Source organism: Ornithodoros turicata, chromosome 6, assembly GCF_037126465.1.
Source record: "Ornithodoros turicata isolate Travis chromosome 6, ASM3712646v1, whole genome shotgun sequence".
NCBI classification, from domain to species: domain Eukaryota; kingdom Metazoa; phylum Arthropoda; class Arachnida; order Ixodida; family Argasidae; genus Ornithodoros; species Ornithodoros turicata.
Window position 1 is genome coordinate 26,621,087 of NC_088206.1, and position 19,038 is coordinate 26,640,124.

Genomic DNA, 19,038 nt, shown 5'->3' on the forward strand with positions numbered 1-19,038 from the left:
ATCTTGGCCTTCAGCTTCGAGATGTGAACGTCGCTTCCTGTTTAATCCAAAAAGTGTACGAACTCCGCATTACTATGCACGGGCACACGGCACGGATACAAGAATGCACGGACAAACGTGCCTACAGCTACACATGCGCAGTGGAGCAGGATACGGAAACGTACTCAGGTTGTAGATGATTTCGTATATGTGTACCAGTGGGGCAACAGATAGCTTTTCATACACTTAAATTATGAATAAACTATTAGTTTATACAAGACCCATGCGCGCGTCGTAAATATTTTTTGTTTACGACCCTACCTGTGCCACCAACACCCAGGATCGCTCAAGTCACGGAGATGACAGCGTTGCCGGGTCAGATTTTTTTTTTTTTTTTTCGCCTTCGCTACCTGGCTAAATCTACCTTGAGATTGCTTCTTCAGCTTGTTTAGCAGGCGTCTGGTAAAAAAATCAGGGAAACAGAAAATAATAAACTGATAACCGCGCTGGCGGAAGGATAGCGGAACAATGATAAGTCGTTTCACGCGGCCTCCGGCTTACTCTCCCGCCCTACCCAACAGTTCCTCCTTTCAGCTGTTGTGACCCGTGGCATTGCTTATCTTACATGGCATTTCTGAAGTAAGGTGAAGCCAGCATTCAGAGGGAATGGCCCTGAATTCTCCTCATGGTTCTGGTTCGGTGGTCGAAGGAGCATAACTTTGTCTCCTACCGAAAAAGTTCGTGCTCTGGACGTTTTATCGTAGTACCCTTTTGCCCTCTTTGTGCGTCTTTCGTGTTTTCCTGCGTTAACATTCTCGCTGCTTGCATGCGTTCTATCAAATTTAGAACGTATTCCACTACCGTCAGATCATGCTTACATTCCTCCCTACGTTCTCGGAGCATCCGTAGCGGAGTGCGCAACGTTCTCCTATAGACTAGCTCTGCGGGCAGTGTTGCCAACATTCTAGACGAATGATCCCCCAAAGTAGCCAACCGATTCCGCCAGAATCCGCTAAATTTCGCAAAGAAGCCGCTAAAATCCGCTTAACGCTGAAAAGTGCATGAACACGTTGAGATTTATGTATATTTCACCTCTGTTTATGGTGTTCAAGAGCATGCTTCGCATTCTCGTTCATTTCTTCTTCGTCGTACCGAGGAGGTCGTACTCGAAGCAGCTCCTCGCGTGCCTTCTCAAGCCCGTATCTTGACCATGACCAGGCCCGATCATGTCCGGCTTCATTTTATTGCGCAAATTGTCCTTTATCAAGTTCAACTGGCTGAAGGTCCGATGAAGATCATCCTTGAAGTGCCTATAAAGCACGTTCGTCAAGATAGCTGAACATTTGGAGCGATACATCTTTTATTCCTTTGTCTGGAATTTTCGCACTGTCCGGGAAATAATTCTTGTACAGTTCCCCAACATGATCGGTGGGCAGCACTGAACTGTGTTCAGCAATAAAGAGCTCTGTCCCGCCTTCAGCTTCATGCGCTGGATCGACTTTCTCCGGGGCGATGCGAACTTGCTGTTGACCGGACGTGAAATGTCCCAATGCCTCTCTGTGCTTTGCACTGTCTCCATGTGCCTTCAGATCTGAGTACTTCGTACCCAGCACAGACTCACACCAGCACTACACCGAAGAACTAGAACCAGCACTATACCGTTTCGTCCAATCTGCCGCCGTTCTGAACCGTTCCTTAGCACAGGGTCCCGAAGCCATTCCTTGCAAAGTTTTTGTTTGTAAGTCACTTTTGGCATTTCAACAAACTAGAAGAGTGCACACTGCCATCATAGACGCTAGTGAAGAAGAGAAACGAAGTCACCTCGCATTGGGAACATCAATCGGCAGACTTTGTGGGCTACTACAAGAGGGAGCAAGATGTCCAGACAAACTTTAATTCGTGTTCTGGTGCAAAATCTCGGGTTATGTGTCATCATTTCCCCTAGTCAACAATGCTGTGCTGGGTGAGAGCAGCATTTAAGGCCTTAGTTGTTAAGGCCTTAATTTCGCGCCCTAAGGACAGAGCAAAGTCGCTTCTGTCCGGCGCAAGACTATGGCCCTAACATATAAGACATTAAATGTTGTGGTCTGACCGAGGTACTGGTGGTGTGTTCTCCGAAACAGAAAAGGTTCTAGCACAAAGGAGAGAGAGTGAATCGAAAGTGAGCTTCTTGCGCGCAAACAGCCGTGCAGATACCAAATTTCAAACAACAACTTTATTGACCTTGGAGAGTAGGGAGTTTACCAAATTTCAGGTGACTGGTTTCGGTTCGGAAGTTAGCATACTGTAGGGAATAAATTGATTTTTGCGGGCTTTTCAGCCAAAATGAGGCGAAAGTCTGAATCCGCTAGAATACCCTAAATTCAGCCAGGACCCCGTCAGAAATTCCGCTAGCCGCTAAAGACATTTTTTTTCCCGCTAGATGCAAGTCGAATCCGCCAGATCTGGTGGGAAATCCGCTAAATTGGCAACACTGTATGCGGGAGTAAATCCCGTCGCTTCACGCGGTACAGTCCTTAAAGCGAACATAGTTGCGAACAACTTTCCCAGTCCTTTTTCCTCTCGTAACACAGTGCGTGGTCTGCTTCGCCCGCGGTATCCGATAGCGGTCAGTCTCCTATGGTTCCTTGTTGTCTTATAGTTGCGTTTCGTTGTTGCCATTGATACGGCGTAACAAGTACATTTTTGCTTCATGCTGCCTGCTGCCTTGAACTGCTGTCTTGTCCGAAGGTATGCCCGGTCGTCTCTCCAGTGTTATAGTTTATGGGTCTCAATTAACGCAGTGGTCACAACCGAACAGGCAAGCAAGCTCGCATCATCTTGATTATTATCATTTCCTTCAATTTGTGAACGAATCCATCCTGCCATCTAGTGTTCCTTTGTGTGTGTCACCACCGACGACATCACAGCTTTCATTGTTGACTAGGAGTGACAGAAAGAATTACCTATGTGCATAAATTGTTGCAGATCACAAAAGTGTGTTTGATCATGCTTTCAGAAATGACAGTTCCCAGCAATTTGTGGGTGTGCAAAACAACAGTAGTCGCAACACGACGCAAAGGATCCTAATGGGAGCTGTGGTTATTTTATTTTTGTTTTATTTTGCATTAACTTTCATTTTCTGGTGACATTATCCCAGCAGCTGCAATTGTCACCTGGTTGTACACTATTTTCCCGATGTCTGCTGGCGGCTCCCAGTCTGTCAGGTGCAAACACATATTTGGGTACGATGGCTTCGAAAGTATGTGAGAGTCAAAATATTAATATGGGGTTATTTTAGTAACACCGAAAAACAGCACAATAACTGACAGCACACAAACCAGCATGAGATCTGACCAAAGATCTGACGTAAAGAATCAGAGAAGGATGCATTATGTCAGGGTAGAGCAGTAGGATATAATCGTATTTAATAGTGCTGGAAGCGCGGACATATTTATATTTTGCAACAAAGTTGCATCAGTTATTACCTGCACCTGCACCTACTGCCTCCCATCGAAGATGAGAAGGCCGTTAGAGTCCGTCATCCATCGCCTGCGACTCAACGTCCCGTTCGCAGCATCATTCCTTTGTAGGTAGCGTGTTCCAAGAAAGACACTAGGTTCAGAATAATCCATGGCCGAGCGGCCCGTGCGCCGTGCATTTATTAGCGCGCGACCAAGCGAACGAGCGCTGATGTCGTTAAAGATGGGGCGGCTCGCTACAGGGCTCCCCCTCCACTTCGACTGGCTGAGGCGGGAGTTGAAGACAGGCTGAGGGGGCTGGTCCAGGAGACAGTACGACGGACCCTGGGCTCCGGTTGCAGAGGTCGTACAGTGGAGCAAGGAAGCTGTGCAGGAGAGTCGGACTCCATGCAAGCAGACTTCACGCGGTCTAACGACACCACCTGTTTGTGTCCCGCAATGTCGAGGGTAATCGTCTTGTGAGACCGGCACAGCACACGGAAGGGGCCGTCGTAGTGAGGGGCCAGGGGACGGCGAACGGCGTCACGACGCAGGAAGGCATGCGTGCAGGACTTGAGGTCTTGGGGAACGAAAACTGGGACGGTGGTGGGCTGGCGCGGAGGAGTCGGAGCAAGCTGACGGAAGAAGCGTCGGAGGCCGTGGACATAGTCGGCCGGGGGAACAGGCTGCTCAGGTTGACCGGGGCACCAGGAGTCAGCGGGCAAACGCAGGGTCGTGCCGAAAACCAACTCTGCGGCAGAGCAGGCAAGGTCGTGCTTCAGGGCTGAGCGAATGCCCAGCAAGACTAGGGCAGATGGTCCACCCAATGAGTCCCGGCCTGGCGAGCGATGAGAGCGGTCTTTAGCTGGCGGTGAAAACGCTCCACCAGACCGTTTGCAGCAGGGTGGTAGGCTGTGGTCCGCAGATGGTGAACGCCGAGGAGTACCATGAGTCGCTTGAAGAGGGCACTCTGGAACTGCCGTCCCTGGTCGGTGGTAATGTGGGCGGGGCAGCCGTACCGTGCGATCCAGGCGGAGAGGAGGGCGTGCGCCACGGTATCTGCAGTCGCATGGGGAAGGGGAACCGCTTCCGGCCATCGTGTGTAGCGGTCCACGATAGTAAGAAGGTAGCGATGGCCGTGGTACGGTGGTAGCGGACCGACGAGGTCGACATGAAGGTGCTGAAACCGTGCGTCAGGCAAGGTAAAGGGATGAACGGGTGTCTTGGTGCGACCCCTGATCTTGGCCTTTTGGCAAGCGATGCAAGCCCTCGTCCAACGCCGAACGTCAGTGTTCATTCCCGGCCACACAAAGCGAGATGACAACAGTCGCTGCGTGGCACGGATCCCAGGATGGCCGATGTTATGAAGGTCTTGAAAGGCAGTGAAGCGCAGGGAAGGCGGTAAGTATGGACGGGGCCAGAGACGTCGCACCATATGTCAGACGACGAAAAGGGTAGAGGCGCCTTCTGAAGCTGTAGGGAATGCTTTTTCGTGTCCGAGAGAAGGTGACTGAGCGTACGATCTCCCGCTTGTGCGGCGGCCAGAGTGTCGAAGGTCATGACGGCCGAACGCGTGGCACCCTCGAAGCGTGACAGTGCGTCGGCCGCAGCGTTCTGACCACCACGGCCGAAGCGGATGACGGTGGTGTACTTCGAGATGAGCGAGAGACGACGGAGATCAGTCGGGGAGTATGTGTCACGGTTGGACTTCAAGACAAACGTCAGAGGTTTGTGGTCCGTGAGAACGTAGAACCGCCGGCCTTCGAGGTAATGCTGGAAGTGCCTCACAGCGTAGTAGATGACGGGGAGTTCTCGGCTAAAGGTGCTATACTTCTCTTCAGATGGCTTGAGCCGCTGAGAGAAGAAAGCCAAGGGGGCCCAATCATCACCGGACTGCTGCTGCTGGAGAAGGGCGCAAACAGCATGAGATGAGGCGTCCACCATTAGGCGTGTAGGTGCCGAAGACACCGGATGTACGAGCATGGCGACTGAGGCAAGGGCCGCCTTGATTCTTTGGAAGGCAGTGAGAGCTTCTGAGTGGAGAGTCAGATGGGAGTTCGCCTTGGTGTGCGTACGAAGCAGGTCTGTCAAGGGTCGTAAGAGGTCGGCACAGTGTGGGATAAAACGGCTATGGAAGTTTACGAGGCCGAGAAACTCGCGCAGCTTCCGTAGTGAAGAAGGCACGGGGAAGTCTTGAACGGCTTGTACCTTGGACGGAAGCGGTGAAATGCCGTCTGCCGACACACTGTGGCCGAGGAATTCCAACGACGGAACGTCGAAAAGGCATTTGCCGAGATTGATGACAAGGCCGTTGTTGTCCAGGCGCTGGAACACATGGCGCAAGTGAGCTTCGTGTTCCTCAGGAGACTTGCTGGCAATGAGCAGATCGTCCATATACGCAAACACGAATGGAAGACATCGTATGACCTCGTTGATAAATCGTTGGAAAGTCTGCGCCGCATTCCGAAGACCGAACGGCATTCGGACGAATTCGAAGAGGCCAAACGGCGTGATAATGGCGGTCTTCGGAATGTCGTCGGGCGCTACCGGGATCTGGTGGTAGGCCTTGACCAGATCGATCTTGCTGAAGGTGGTCGCACCAGCAAGGCCACTGGTGAAATCGTGGATGTGGGGCAAGGGATACTGGTCTGGTACCGTGCGGGAATTCAGGGCTCTATAGTCGCCGCAAGGCCGCCAATCGCCGGGGTCCTTCTTCGGTACCATATGTAGCGGTGATGACCATTGGCTGGACGATGGACGAATGAGCCCCAGCTGCAGCACGTGGTCAAACTCACGGCGAGCAATCTGGAGGCGCTCACCAAAGAGCCGGCGGGGGCGGGATACCACTGGTGGTCCGGTGGTCTGGATGTGGTGCATGACGTAGTGCTTGGGCGTAACCTCAAGGTTGCACGGCTTAGGCACAGCGGGAAAATCGGCGAGGATAGCGGCGTAGCGGGACGCAGGCAGCACAGTACGAATGCCCGTAGAAGTCTGCAGCGCGCGCAAACCAGACACCAAAAGTGTGGTCAGGGTGTCTGTCAATTTCCTGCGCGAGAGACTGATGTCGAGTGCGAAATGCTGGAGGATGTCAGCGCCGAGGATAGGGTGAAGCATGTATGAGACTACCAAGACCCACCGAAAGAGTCTTCGCAGGCCGATGTCAATGGCAAGGGACCGCAGACCAAAGGGTGAGATGGATGAGGCGTTCACGGCTTGGAGGGTGGCGGAGGACTTCCCGTGGACGCGGTCGGCACGTGTCGGAGGCACAAGGCTGACTTCGGCACCCGTATCCACCAAGAACCGATGGCCGGCGACCCGGTCGGTGACGAAGAATAGACGGCTTGCCGGTGGGCCAGAGTCGTAGGCCACCGCTATCGACTGGCCCCCAAGTTTCCCGTCCAGGAGCACGGCTGGGTGCACTTGAGAGCGTTGTCGCCAAACTTCTTGTGATAATAGCATATATCCCCCTGGGAGGCCGGGCTGCGGGAAGGGGATCGGCGTGGACGAGAATGAGAGCGTCGGTACCGTGGGCGACCATTAAAGGTCAGCGCGCATAGCGGCAACAGCGTCCGTAAGCTCTTTGACTTGCGCTTGTAGAACAAGGAGCGTAGGGTCAGACGGGGAAACAGCCGCGATGTTCTCAGACCGTGTGAAATGTGGCGCAGAGGGGGCAGAGTAGTCGGTGATGCGATCCGCCAACTGGGCAAGGTTATCGAGGGCGACCTCGTCAGATCCGGCCAGTACCAAGCGGACTTGCTGTGGGAGCCGCTGGAGGAAGAGCTCCCGCGGGATCGAGGGCTGAGTATCAGCCGAGTCTCCAAGAAGCTGCTTCATGCGGTGCAGTAATTGGGTTGGCCGCCGATCGCCCAGTTCTTCCTCGGATAGAAGTTGACGGATCCGGGACTGCTCGGTGCATTCGGCGCGGGAAAGAATAGCCTCCTTCAGCCGATCGTAGGGGTTGTCAGGCGGTGGTGAAGCCAAGATGTAATCAACCTGGTCGGCGATTTCCATGGGCAGCGCGGAAACAACGTTGAGGTACTTGGTAAGTTGTGACGAAATATGCCGAAGTGCAAATCGCGCCTCAACTTGGGAGAACCAGGCCCGGGGATTCTTGGCCCAGAAGGGGGGAAGCTTAATCTCACCGCCGACGGCGGCGATGGACGGTTGGTCTCCGGCATCTTGGACTGGAGGGAACGTCGGGGCTGATGTCCGTGGAGCGTCCATTGAGACGTCGGGTCACCAGTTTGTAAGTAGCGTGTTCCAAGAAATAGACTAGGTTCAGAATAATCCACGGGAACATCTGGCCGAGCGGCCCGTGTGCCGTGCATTTATTAGCGCGACCAAGCGAACGAGCGCTGATGGCGTTGCAGATGGGGCGGCTCGCTACACCTTCATAAGATTGTCGATGCATCGCCGAACTGTTCAAGTTACTGGACCGTGGAGAACACGGAGCACGTGCTGGTCACTTGCTGACGCTTCGACTCTAGTGGGCGAACACTGAAGAACGCCCTTGCAAGACTTGACAACTGGCCTTTTAGTGTTGAGAAGTCACTGGGGAGTTGAGAAGACACTGGGGAGTTGGCCAAAGCAGCACCAACAGCCTGCGCTGTGTACCCTGGCGAACTACCTCAAGGACATACGTGCTGAAGTAATCTTTTAAATCATTCAGTGCTTTCACACATCAAGCGTCATGGAACAGCTGGTCGACCAGTCCGACCAGTCCAGTCCGTTTCCATATTTTCCTTTCTACTTCTAAAAATAATGGCGTTGTCAGTGAGGTTACTTGTATAGAAAAGTGATGGAAAGCATTTTGTCATTACAGCAAAACCTTTCATTACTGTAAGTAATGCAGGTGCAAAATTTTCTAATTAGAGCATTGCAGAAGCATCAAAAGACTGTTCCCATTGGCATTTGTCACCATACAGCTGGGATACCAGACAGCAGAGAGCGCCTGCATGTTAGGATCATTGTAAGTGATTAAATTGTAGAGGACAACCATTGCAAGATAATCTGTACCTTACATGCAGGTTCCATAGGTTCCCCTAAATGGTATAGTGCAGGCCTGACACGCACACACACACACACATAAAGAGACGCTGATGAGATGCTACTGATACTGTAAGCTCATCACAGAAACAGAATGCCAGAATGCTAGCAAATGATAGCAAGTAGACCTGGCATGGTTGAAACCGGAGGTTTAATTATCCTGTACCTCTCGCAACAACCTGAAAGAAACATGTTTTTTGTCTGAAGGATATCATTACCATATAGTCAGTGCATCACTTGCGCTCAAGTGGGTATAATCAACCCTCAACTTGTGAACGGTCAATGTTTCTCGAAATTTTTTCATAAATCAAGGTCTGGAAGAACGTGACAGCGCTACAATGACAGGAAATGCATTGTGATGTGAGAAAACGTTCTTCTCCTTTTTTTGTTTTTAAGTACTTTGCGTGCCCTACCGTAATTTTTTTTTCTGTGTCAATCCTGCTCAGGATAATCTATAGCACTTGACTCGTCGTTCCAATCCTCGATGTACTGTAGTGCACCTTCGGTATAAGTGCATTTTGAAGTCAAGTCAAGAGTGACATATGCTTGCCCATCCGGACCTCAGGAGGATGGATCATACCGTAAACATATTTTTATTCACGATTAATTTTCGCGACCGCAAAACAGTCGCGAAAAGTTGTACTCGCGAATAAAGAGGCATAGCACCTTGATAGATCGACGCATTGCCTTGATGTATTGGCCAGATACATACTCTCAGTTAAGTTTTCACAGGACAACAAAAAGTACTAAGGCTACATATACATTTATTTTCACATTTGTGCCACTTTCTTGGGGTCAGTCCTGCTTGCACAAATGCTGAATGAATAGCGGCGTCACGCACAGATATTTCCTGCAAAGCTTCAATCAGAGCAGGATGAATGGGTTTGATGGTTGCAGGTAGCTCTACCTTGACTTCGAATGGAGAATAGTTCAGCACAGCTTTGGCACATGTGGCATCCATTTAGTGAACTTTTCAGGGATGGCACGTGCCGACCGGACCTCCGGCAGAGCTTGACGTTAATCCCGCAAGAGGAAACTGCCTTGGAATCGCGAAAATTAAATTCAGGCGAATAACTTCGCAAGCGAATCCTACTATCCCCATCAGTTACGACGCACCCGCGTGTGTGATATCTCATTTGCGTGTGTCATGTGTGTGTGCGAGTGTGTATGTCTCATCTTTTTCATAGTCATCCCATTCATATATTAACCCACATGCACTGAGGTATGGTACCGAAATTGTTGCGGTGAATCACCTCATACGATCGTCATTCATGTAGTTGTTGTTCTTGTTGCAAGCGAATGAATAAGCGATTCGCGAAAATTAATACCTGGAAAATAAAAGTACGTTTACGGTACTTTGTGGCAATGTCCCTCAAGTGAGTTTTGGAGGTATATGGAAATACCTACATAAATAAATGAATCATCCTCCTTACTTTGCCTGGTGACAGTGGGACACTAGACGTTCTATGTTTATAATTTATTGACCTGGACGGCTCTACATACCCTGTTCATAAATTGAGGTAAAAAACGGGACGGGTCTTAAAGGTTCCTCCCCAAAATATGCATTCACTGTTCGGAAATCGGGGATTCTGAAACCAAAGGTGAAAAACAAAGGGGGGTGTCTCGTCCCATGAGGCACTGTTCATAATCTGAGGGAATTCGTAAATCGAAGGTTGTCTGTACTCGGTACCGATAAAAAGAGACGTCATTATTAAAGGTCCCCTGCCTTCATGAGAAATGGTTTCCTTAGAATACAAGATCGATAAACATAAGCTGTACTCTACTGACCGAAGTTTTTCTATGCAGGCATGCTTCAGGAGGTATGGCTAGTGCTCACAGTGGCTGCTGCTACAGCGGTAGCCGTTGTGCCCTCACCGCCTACCATGATCAAGCAGCCCAAACAAGAACAGCTTTACCAAGTAAGCCTTACCCTAAAACTATAAGTGAATGTCGCATTAGTAAGCTTCTCTGCTTGTGGTGTAGCAATGACTCCAATCATTGACACATGCCTACAGAAATATGCGTAAAACGCCCTAAAAGTGTGTTGCAAACAAGTGTAGCTGCATTATCATACTAGTGCATGCGATATAATGCAAATTAATAAAAAATAATTTACTCCTGGGCTTCTTAGAGAACTAAGCACTCTCTCCTTATGCTGCAGGTAAAATACTATTTGTATGTGGTGTTTTGACTTCTGAAGTGAACTCAATTTTTCTTGTCTTTGTCCAGCTGGGATATTGCTGCACAAAAAATAGGGAAAAAGAAGCGGTTTCCCACATCCACTATATACGTATCAGTAAAGAGCAGGGAGAAAATTGGGAGAGAGTCCCTGAAATAGCGCATGATAAGGCACTTGATCTGAAACAACGTTGAAACTTGGACTATTTGGTATATTAGTCGTTATGAATTTGTACATTTTAATATTTCTACAAAATATCCATTATTTGTTAGTGATGCAACCCGATGCTGGGTAAAAAGGACCAAACAAACAGACAAACAGAATGGGAACAATCCGGGGTAGGTTGTACCAACTCATGATTTGACACACTGCAGCAAGAAGACAAGGATGAGTGTTAGAATGAAGTGAACAGGATTATTGAAGTCCTCTTTACTTCGTTCGAACCCCCCCCTGTTCTCCAATTCTTCCTGTTGTCCTCTCTCCATCTGTCCACGTCTGTACCTCGCTCATAGCCACAACTGCTTCGTGGCGCTAACACATAACTAGAAAAAAACTTCGTTCTAACACTCACCCTTGAATTCTTGCTGCAGTGCATCAAATCATGACAAACACAAGACGTGGTAGCCAGACCTCGCTACCATAAGCGTACTGGAGTAGCCGGCCCAATGTAGAGTTGGGCCAACATCTCCATATTTTTCTTTTTACCAACCAACCAACCAATAAGACATGCACTGAGTGAGTGATTAGAAAATTGATGTTTGCATATCGTTTCACCACCACATGCGTACTAAGTATAGAGTTTATTCTCTGACGTCATCCCTCCAGAGGGCACTAGCTTCGAAAAAGCGAAACCGCCGTCATGATGTAGGCCTTCCGCAAGGAAGGCCAGTTGCCGAGTTTCCCTGGGCGAGTAGCTACTGCTGGCAGAGCGGAAGGCATATGTGAGGGCCTTATGGTCAGTGAAGATTGTGAACGGGCGCCTATCCAGAAAATGCCGAAAGTGCTTCACGGCAAGGTACGCGGCCAGGAGATCGGGTCCGAAAGTGCTGTACCGTTGTTCGGGAGGTTTGAGGGCTTTGGAAAAGTAAGCGATCGGGCGCCAGGAGTCACCAATCTGTTGCTGGAGGACTGCACCAACAGCTGTTCCCGAGGCATCCACCATCAGTGAGGAGGGAGCATCGTGCTTCGGGTGGAACAAAAGAGTGCAAGCCGCAAGATCGGCCTTGATCTTGGCGTAGGCTTCATCGGCGTTGGCATTCCAGGAGAAAGGTCTTAATTTTACGTTCGTCTTGGCCAGGAGAACTTCCAGCGGGAGGAGGGTGGCGGCACAGTGCGGAAGGAAGAGCCGATAAAAATTAATCAGACCAAGGAAACGGCGGAGCTGGCGGATGGATGTAGGCTTCGGATAATTGGTGATGGCATGACCTTGTTGGCGAGTGGTGCGATGCCGGCGGGAGAGACTATGTGTCCAAGGAACTCGATGGATGAGACGCCGAATTCGCACTTCTGAAGGTTCACTCGAGGCGTGCGAAAAGCTGTCGAAGGTGTTGAACGTGCTCTTCGGGACTCGTGCTCGCAACCAGTATATCGTCCACGTAGGCGAACACGAATGGGAGGCTTTGGACGACGGAATCAATGAACCTTTGAAAGGTTTGAGCCGCGTTGCGGAGCCCGAGGAGCATACGCGGGAACTCAAATAGACCGAAGGGTGTTGTTATAGCGGTCTTCTTGATGTCTTCGGCGGCGACAGGGATCTCTTGGTACGCCTTCATGAGGTCGATGTTGCTGTAAAGGCGCGTGCCGTGCAAATTCACCGTGAAATCCTGCAACCGGGTTAAAGGATATCGGTCTGGGACGGTGACGAGATTTAGGGCACGGTAGTCCCCACATGGTCGCCAGTCGCCGGTCTTTTTGGGCACCATGTGTAACGCAGAGAACCAATTGCTGGAGGTTGGCCTTGCGACGCCGATGGAGAGCATATGGTCGAACTTTGCTCGAGCGATCTTTAGCTTTTCAGGAGCAAGAGGACGGGCGCGGAAGAAGATGGGTGGTCCTGTCGTCTCGATGTGGTGAACAACATCATGGATAACGGGTCGGTTCCAGTCGGGTGGTTGCGTGAGAGATGGAAATTCCTTAATGACGGCAGCGTAAGGAGACGATAGGGCAGAAATGGGCACGCCCGGTTCAGAGGAGACTGTTCGACGGAAAGGGCTTGGACAGACAGATGGGTCAAGGTGTGCACCAAACGCTTGAGAGCAACGTCCACAGCGAGATTGAAACGGTGAAGAAAATCCGCGCCCAGGATAGCCTGCTTGACGCCAGCCACGAGGAACAGCCACTGAAAGTTTCGGCGAAGGCCGAGGTTCAGCGTGGCGGACTGCTGTCGGAAGACGGGTATGCCGGTGTCGTTGACAGCTGTGAGGTGGAAAAGCGGGGGCCTGCGGCGGTCCGCGGGAGAGGCAGGGAGTACGCTCAGGTCGGCGCCGGCATCGACGAGAAACCATTTAACATGTTGTTCATCGACTACAGGAAATACATAAACTCTCGAGTCTGAATTATTCCATAAAACTAAGAAACAATCAAATGCAAAACCATGTTGCTTTTAAACTTGAAATGTAAGACTAAAGTAACGTGTACGGTATGATTTTGGCGCGCCCCGGCGCCCGCCGCCCAATCAGGCTTTCGGCTGACTCCGGGGGCGCCAGTTTTAAAAAGAAACTGTGGGACTGTGGTGAAGAAAGGCAGGAGGCAGCAAAGTAGAGAGCCACAGTTTATTGGGGCAGCGCGATCAGTGGCTACCAGGGAACTCATCTGACTGGCGCCGAATGCCAGGGAAGCGCATGTTGTTGTTGTTGCTCCTCGAGCGGGATGGCGCTTATCCGCAAGGGATATTGGCCAGGACTAATGAGGTGCGGTCATCAGGATGGTAAAAACGAGTTAGAACCGGTTAGAGCTGGAGATGAATGAGATGATACTATGGAGAATAGCGCGGTCCCTAACGCCGTTATGGGAGGCTCCAAGAGATAGCAGAGATGTCAGGAAGAGCGGAGCACCGATGGAGAGAAGAGGGGGAACGAGAAGACGACGACGAATGGTGACATAGGAGGGGCAATCAAGGAAGAAGTGATGGATGGTCTCGTCTTGACCGCAGTGCGGGCACGCAGGTGACGATTCGAGGCCAGCACGGTGAAGATAGATGTTTAATGGGAGGGAGAGGCACCGAGCGCGCGTTACAGAAGTTTCGGTCTCACGGCAGCAGCAATGCTCAGGTTTCCAACTGAATGAGAGGTGCTCATAGCCAGGACGTTGAGGGCGACGCCGCAAGAGAGAAAGGAAACGTCTGTAGCGCGCCCGGACGATGTCACCAATTGGAGGAAGGATATCCAGGATTGGTCCAGAGAGTGCCATATTAGCCAGGGTGTCAGCGGCTTCGTTGAGCGGGAGACCGCGGTGGCCAGGAATCCAGGTGATAAGGAGATGGGAGATGTGGCTAGGTGCAAAAGCAACTAAGGTGGCGAGCAAGGTGCTTGTGGGGCTCTCAAGGGAGGAAATCACAGAAAGAGTCAGAGAGGAGAAGGAGCGCCATTTTGAAAGCAATGGGAACCTTCAGCAGCGCTAGGAGCATGGCCAGAAACTCACTGTGATAGACCGGTGTGTAGTCAGGGAGGCGAACGGCACATGCGAGTCGAGCTGGGGAATGACAATGCCAACACCCGCTCGTTCCGCAGAGACAGATGCGTCCGTGGCGATGATCAGGTGATTGGGAAAGTGAGACATGTGATTGACAAGTTCTGCTTTCATGTAACTGAGAAGGGCATGTTTGGCATCAGAATAAAAGATGCTGAGAACCTGGACAGAGACTGGCGCGGAAGGCACAACCGGCTGGGGGACATGGGCAAGCGAAACGTTCAGCAGCGACAGGACAGATTGGGCAAATAGCAACTGGGGAATATTGGATCTGCGTCACCGCCTGCTAGTCCAGGAACCCAAATCTCTGAGTGATTCAATGTGGTGAGAAGCGAGAGGGCTCTGTGCCAGAGAGAGGAAAGTGCCCACTGTTAAAAGATGAAAGCGGGCTTTCAGTGGGAGCACACCAGCCTCAAGATACAGGGCGTCGCTTGCAGTATACTTGGGGAGACCGAGACACATGCGGAGCGCTTTCCTCTCTAAGACGAACAGCTTGCTTATCCGGTAGTCAGGAAGATGAGAGAAGAGGACACAGCCATATACGAGGATGGGACGGACAGAGCAACGATAGACATAAAGGAGGGCATTCCTGCGCATACCAACACGAACGCTGGAGCAACGCTGGACGCAACCCAGAGGCTCTTCTGCTGATGTGGTCAATGTGGCGGCCCCAATTCATCCTGTGATCATACCACACGCCCAGATATTTGAGAGACTCGCCTTGGTTGATGCGGTCATTGCCTATCAAAAGATTGATGCTGGGCAACACCCCACGGAAGCCCACAGGCGGAAATAGCAGCACCGCACATTTCTGGACCTTAATATTCAGATGAACGGATCTGGTCCAAGTCACAATAGTGTCGATGTACTTCTGGGTCAGCGTGTACAACAAGTTAAGCGATGAGGTCGAGGTGAAAAAGGCGATGTCATCTGCGTAAGTGATGGTCAGAATATTAGCGTCCAAGGGAAGGGAGCTCATGAGTATGTTGAAGGGCAGTGGGGAAAGGACAGAACCTTGAGGGCACCCCTCTAAACAGCTGTTGGCGGGAAGAGACGCGGTGGCTGTCCGAGCATTGAAAAGATCTTCAAGAGAGAAAATTCCTGTCCCAGGAGAGAATATAAGCAGGGGTACGAACAGCACACAACATGTGCAGCAGAACGCGGTGCTCAGTGCTGTCGTATGCCTGTGCTATGTCTAATGTCACAAGAGCTGAGAAATCCCCATCCTCCGGTGCGCGGCGTATTTGGCTCTCGAGGTTGACGTGGCCCATCCAGACGGAACAACGCTGACGGAAGCCTATCTAGCTACAGTTGTAGATGTTATTGGACTCAACAAAATCAGGCAGCCGGCGGTGAATCACTCGCTCCACAGTCTTGCACAGGACAGACGTTAGCGCGATCGGCCGAATATTGTCAATGGCAAGGCCCTTGGACGCAACCTTCTTCAACAGGATAACCCTTGCAACTTTCCAGTCAATGGGGATCCTGACGAACTCAGAGAGGTGTTGACAATGTCAAGCAAGACGTTGGGGTGAGCAGACCACAGAAATTTCATCATTCGAGCAGATACGCCATCCGGGCCGGGAGCAGATGAAGGGAGCGCACGGATAATGCAGTCCAATTCGTCCCATGCGACTGCTACGAATCCAGGATATGGCGATACTGAGGGGGGAGGAGGAGGAGGAGGAGGTAGGGGAACAGTGTTACTGAAACGCGCGGCGAGGCCCTTGGCTACATCTTCAAGACGAGACATGGCGTCTGCATCGGATAAAACATGGAGCTCACGAGGTGAACATGAAGACTGGCTCCGGAAAAACGAGATGTGCCGGTGAAGATCCATCCGTTGTTTCGGGAGAGATAGGAACGAATTGTGTTCGTTGTGAAATGCACGTTTGGAAGAAGAGACAGTCCTCTTGAAAGTGACATGTCTCGGATTCCCGAATCTCGAATCCCTGCCTAGGATTTGAGGATTCGCGGGTTCGTTTGCCCCATCCCTACTCTTTAGAGATTTGTCAATGTTGAAAACATGGAAATTCCTTGAATATGGTACAAATAATATTCAAACAGTACAATAACTTTGAAACACCAAATGTACGATGAATGTGATGTGCGTGACGCTGGGCAGTCAAGGTCTGAGGGACCTACATTATGGAAGCAAATCTGCTAGCGACAGCGGCGCTCTCCAGCGGATGACGTCATGTGAATAAACCCTATAGTACTACATCAAAATTGTACCATTTTAGGCTTTTAGTAACTTCACACTTTTTAATTGAGCTGTACTGTATTACACTGTTCTATTGTTGGAGTTACATACATATCACTGATGTAAGTGTGGCATTTCTAGGTATCCCAGTCCCAGGATGAACCAGACAAGCCTTTTGCTCTGGAGTGTGAGGCCCAGGGCAACCCTGAGCCTACATATCAGTGGACTAAAAACAACAAGGAGTTTGACCACGTGTCGTACGACAACCGTATCTCTCAACAGCCTCACCGAGGCACACTGCTGTTCAACAAACCAGATGACGTCGACGAGGGTCTCTACCAGTGTCGAGCTACTAATGTGCACGGCACCTCTGTCTCTAATGCAGTCTTCCTTCGAAAGTCTGGTGAGACATCGGATATAAAACATTGTCTTTTTTTTCATCTTTGGTGATGCAGCCGAAGAGTTCGGTCACGTCTATACTTCATATTTTTATGTCATAGTGGCAGTACTCGTGCCACCACTTTTAATCCTTCTACTGTGGGATTTAATCCTAAGTCCTCACATCCTTTCTGCATTCACCTCATGAGTTTATAATCAATGGGTGCGTTAAGTATCTGCTCCCTTACTCCTTCTCGGGCGCTCCGAATTTCGTGCTCCTGGAGCAGCTATTAAACGGCACTTGGAGGCTTGAACACGCTAGCTCTGCTGCCGTCTCTCCCTTTCTCTTTTTTCTACTTTCTCTCTACTCTGCTGCCACCCCATGTCCTGTATTTTCTTTCTTCGCTTTCGTGGAGAGGAGGGAAGAGGTCCCGTGACGGAGCACGATATCCCTTTTTCGTGCACCCTCCAAAAGCTGGGGCGTGAAGAACACGTTCATGTACAAAACTCGCAGTACGAGCTTAACCACTTAACGGTAGGAGTGTCAAACACTCGGGCTCCGGAGAAGCCACTAATAAACCAACATTGTCTTGGAAATTCACATGCTACTGCGAAGGCGAGCATCTGGAGGTGCAGCGAGCGGACTGACTGATTGGGATTGCGTAGCAATAGCTTTTGGTTATTACTTGCTTATAAGTAGGGCCGTCAAAACGTAATATACCTTCTACATTGCACCATATGACAAGCTCAGTACATTGGACAAACCTGCACATCATTCAGAATTCGCTTCAACAACCACAAGTCCCATACCAAAACAAAACCGGAGCTTCCGCTATCTAGGCGCATGGCCCTTCCAGAACATGCCATCGAGAAACTCTCTATTGCCATATTACAATCGGGATTCAAGAGCGATAGGGATCGTGAAATGAAGGAATCCTTTTTAATACATAAATTCAATCCGGCCCTAAACGAACACCCGGGATCGCTGTCCACTGTGAAAAACATGAAGAAATAATAACGCCTACAACACAACAAGAAGCTACACCCGTTTACGCGACGCAAACGTGTCCTTTCCACACAAATGCTTCTTAGGGAAAGTCCGCCTCCCCCCGAAACCCCCACCCACGTGCGAAACACACTCGACAGGACCCCGCACACAGAATTTATGACCTCCCTTCGGCGACATCAACGCACTGCGATTTCCCTTCCCCCACTGCTGTCGAAGAACACGAAAGTGAGTGTTTTCTGTTTGACCAACTCATTATATCTTTTCACTTGAAAAAGAACGGTCCACCGTTCGAAACGTCGTGTCTACGTAATTTCAAAATGAATTAAATGAAGTCATCTAAAAATATTCCTTTGATGGTGCTCTGTGCGAACTTATTTCTTCTGTGTATATATATAATAAGGGAAAAAAAGCCATTGTATGTATATATCATGTATATCATGTATTACATGTGTATCGCTCGCTGAGCGACCCCTGGTTTGCCAATTCCGAACGATGCGCAGCTACCCAGAGCTGACGAGCCGCGAACACGGCGAAACACGTGTCCTCTGGTGCTGTCGCATCGTTCCATGAGTATCTCTCTCCCAGTGTCCCAGCTAAATGCGAACAGATCTTTTCAAAATATATACGAGTATATCACTTTTTTCGAGATAAAGTCAGTTGCAATATAGCATATGCTGAAGGGCACTCCTTCGGAGGGCACCAGCAAACTCCTAAGGCAATGTCCTAATTACCTTTCAATAATTTGCTTTTTAATTATAAAAGCTACGAAGTTGTCCCAATGAGAACATGTGATCTCTTCGGTCACCTGATACCGTAGCCGTTTTCAGAACCAAAATCCGTCCGATAGATCGTCCGCAAAAAATTCGTGAAGGAACACCATTTTTTTATTTATTTTGTTGATTGCGCTTCTCCAGAGACGCGTCTTCTCTTCACTCCCGGTGTGAGAGGGTGAAGGAGCACAATGCCGCCTCATGCGTCGAATATTAGCTTTAACTTGCGGAAACAAAACAAAAACAAGTGTATCGGGTGACGCTATAGGAACTGCCCTTTCTTGGGTTGCATTTTCTGTTTTCTTTTAATCTTTTTCCAGGACGCAAGAGGCGATAGTGGCTCTTTC

General features: G+C 50.1%; 1 protein-coding gene across 1 annotated transcript in view; it reads left to right on the top strand.

The window, feature by feature from the left end:
• LOC135397759 (neuroglian-like) overlaps positions 1-19,038 on the top strand; it is a 63,606-nt gene that overhangs the window by 24,482 nt on the left and 20,086 nt on the right. The window contains exons 2-3 of the mRNA XM_064629348.1: positions 10,272-10,384; positions 16,676-16,937. Of these exons, the coding sequence (XP_064485418.1) occupies positions 10,274-10,384; positions 16,676-16,937 (373 nt within the window). The 5' untranslated portion in view covers positions 10,272-10,273. The remainder of the gene's footprint in view (positions 1-10,271; positions 10,385-16,675; positions 16,938-19,038) is intronic.